Source organism: Lagenorhynchus albirostris, chromosome 10 (genome assembly GCF_949774975.1).
Source record: "Lagenorhynchus albirostris chromosome 10, mLagAlb1.1, whole genome shotgun sequence".
Taxonomy (NCBI): Eukaryota; Metazoa; Chordata; class Mammalia; order Artiodactyla; family Delphinidae; genus Lagenorhynchus; species Lagenorhynchus albirostris.
Genome location: NC_083104.1, coordinates 63476013 through 63478690, shown reverse-complemented (window position 1 = coordinate 63478690; position 2678 = coordinate 63476013). Strand labels below are relative to the sequence as shown.

Below are 2678 nucleotides of genomic sequence, written 5' to 3'. Positions count from 1 at the left end.
TCACTTCACGGTGACAGGTCTGTCCAGACTGGGGTGCTCCACGTGGCAGGGGTAGACGTCTCCCTGCTGACGGGTCATTTCCAGCATCACCAGGAGCTGGGAGGTCCAGTCTCCACCATTGATCAGGTGGATGGACACAACCCCAGCTGTCTTCTTCTGTCCATTCAGGAACCAGCGGACTTGCACGTGGCCTGGATAGAAATCAGTCACATGGCAGACGAGCAGGTGGTGTGCTTGCAAGGGCTCTTTCTTGGAGGGGGAGACGTTCACTTTAGGTTGGAGTAGGAGTGCGGGAAAGAATCTCGTTATGACCATGGAGATAGCTAATGCAGTGCGTTGAGTGATTTTTCTTGCCAAATTGACATTTTTAAAAAAATCTAAATTGAAGTATGGTTAACGTACAAGATTATATAAGTTACAGTTGTACAGTACAGTGATTCACCATTTTTAAGCCAAATTGACTTTTATATTTTAAAGATGAATATATCATCCATTAAGCTATTTGGAGGCAGAAGATGGGGGACAGAGTAGGAAAAACAGAGTAAAACATTCAATTTTTCCAAGAAGGGCCTTGTCAGACACAATAAAGAGAGAGCAGAGAGGAACAGGAGAGGGCCAAAGTCAGCACTATAATACTTTCTATAACACCTTCACCAGAAACGTATAGTCTGGTAACTAATATTCTTTGAACAGAAATGTTGAACCAGTGGTGAAGCTACCTAAATTGACATTTTCCTATCTTGTTCAAAGGGATGTATCATACTGCCAAACATGACCTTAGAATCAGAATATATTCAGCCAATAGCATTCTTTTGATCTCTTGGTCTGATATCCTCATTAGAAAAAGAGAAGAAAAGAAGTAGCTTGATTCATTCTACATTTAATGTATGTTTCCTGGTCTCCTCTACCCACCTCCCACCAACTCCAAAAAAAAAAAGAAAATTGTAGCAAGAGCCACAAACCCAATATTTTTTGTGTGTTTAATTAGCAGGGGGTCTGGCCTTTTCCCATGCTGGTCTGGCCCCCATGCACCGTGAAGCCTTCTGGACTCAGGCCACCCAGCCTGGGACCCACTGAGCTCGGAGATGGGATGGAGAGTGCTTCCCTCCTCTGCTGCCCGAGCCCACCCCTTCCAGGGTCTTCTCTCTCCCACCCACCCTTTCACCTCTGTGCTTCAGGGTGAAACCGTTGTCCATGTGTAGTCTGTCTGCACAGCAAGTCCACCGCGCTCTGTCTCAGTCCCAGGAACTCCCTCTGGATGTTCCAAATCTTGGCAGGGTTTTCTTTTTTTACATTTAAAAACATTTTATTGAAGTACAGTTGATTTACAATGTTGTGTTAATTTCTGCTGTACAGCAAAGAGACTTAGTTATACATATATATCCTTTTGCATATTCTTTTCCATTATTTTTTTTCAGTTATACATATACATGTATCTATTCTTTTTCACATTCTTTTCCCATTTGGGTTATTACAGAGTACTGAGCAGAGTCCTTTGTTCTATATAGTAGGTCCTTGTTGGTTATCTATTTTAAATATACCAGTGTGTACATGTCAATCCCAAACTCCTGATCTATCCCTCCCCGCCCCCTTCCCCCCCGGTAACCATAAGTTAGTTCTCTAAGTCTGTTTCTATTTTATAAATAAGTTCATTTGTATCATTATTTTTAGATTCCACATATAAGCAATATCAAATGGTATTTGTCTTTCTCTGTCTGACTTACTTCACTTAGTATGATAATCTCTAGGTCCATCCATGTTGCTGTAAATGGCATTATTTCATTCTTTTTAACGGCTGAGTAATATTCCATTTTATATATACCACATCTTCTTTACCTATTCATCTGTCAATGGACATTTAGGTTGCTTCCAAGTCTTGGCTATTGTAAAAAGCTCTGCTGTAAACATGCAGTGATGTGCTCCATCTTGGTCACAGCCACAAATGCCCCCACGGCACTGTCAAACTGGATGTACACCACTCTGTTATAAAGGTATCACTTCCAGTAGCGGTCCATCACTCCCAGTAGCAGTCACTCCTCCTCTGTACACGTACAGCTCTGTGGAAGGTAGAGAACAGGGCAGAGCTGGGCTGGGAGAGGCTACCATGCCCCCAAGAGACTCTGCCCACTTTCCCTGTGACGTCGAGTGGCTGCATCCAGGACCACATAGTGGTCTTTTGCCTCTTTTCTCCTAAGTCTCCATCCTTCAGCAGAGTGTCTGATTGGAGAACTCAGAGACCTCCCTCTGCCTTCTGTCCAGAGCAGAGTCACAATTACTACTTTGTGTTCAGTGTTTTCTCTCTATCCCCTCACCTCACCTCCAGCCTCTGTGCAGTTCTCTCTCAAGGCATTGACACATCAATTCAGTGTTATTCCTGTTGACGTAAAGGTATTTTGATGACTACCCCTAAACCCATCACCTCCCAGTGTGAAATGATAGAATATACAATGTTCTTGGACTCAGTCATGTGACCTTGGAGAAATCACAGAACCCCCCTGGTCCAAAGTTTTCCTACCCCATAAATGGAGGATTTAACTAAATCATCTCTGAGGTCCTTTCCAGCATTAATCATAAAGAGAACCTAGAGAACCTTCAGGTCTAAGAGGAAAACAAGCAGGTGGACAGGTGGAGAGAGATGGAGAGAGTGACATGACATCTCCTTAAGGTATCTCTTGACT

General features: G+C 43.2%; 1 protein-coding gene across 1 annotated transcript; it reads right to left on the bottom strand.

The window, feature by feature from the left end:
• LOC132527889 (HLA class II histocompatibility antigen, DP beta 1 chain-like) lies at positions 1 to 2015 on the bottom strand. Its single transcript, XM_060163914.1, is given in 4 exon segments — positions 1 to 281; positions 1166 to 1200; positions 1202 to 1278; positions 1917 to 2015. Coding segments are annotated over 4 exon segments (492 nt in total).
• Positions 2016 to 2678: the final 663 nt, after the last annotated feature.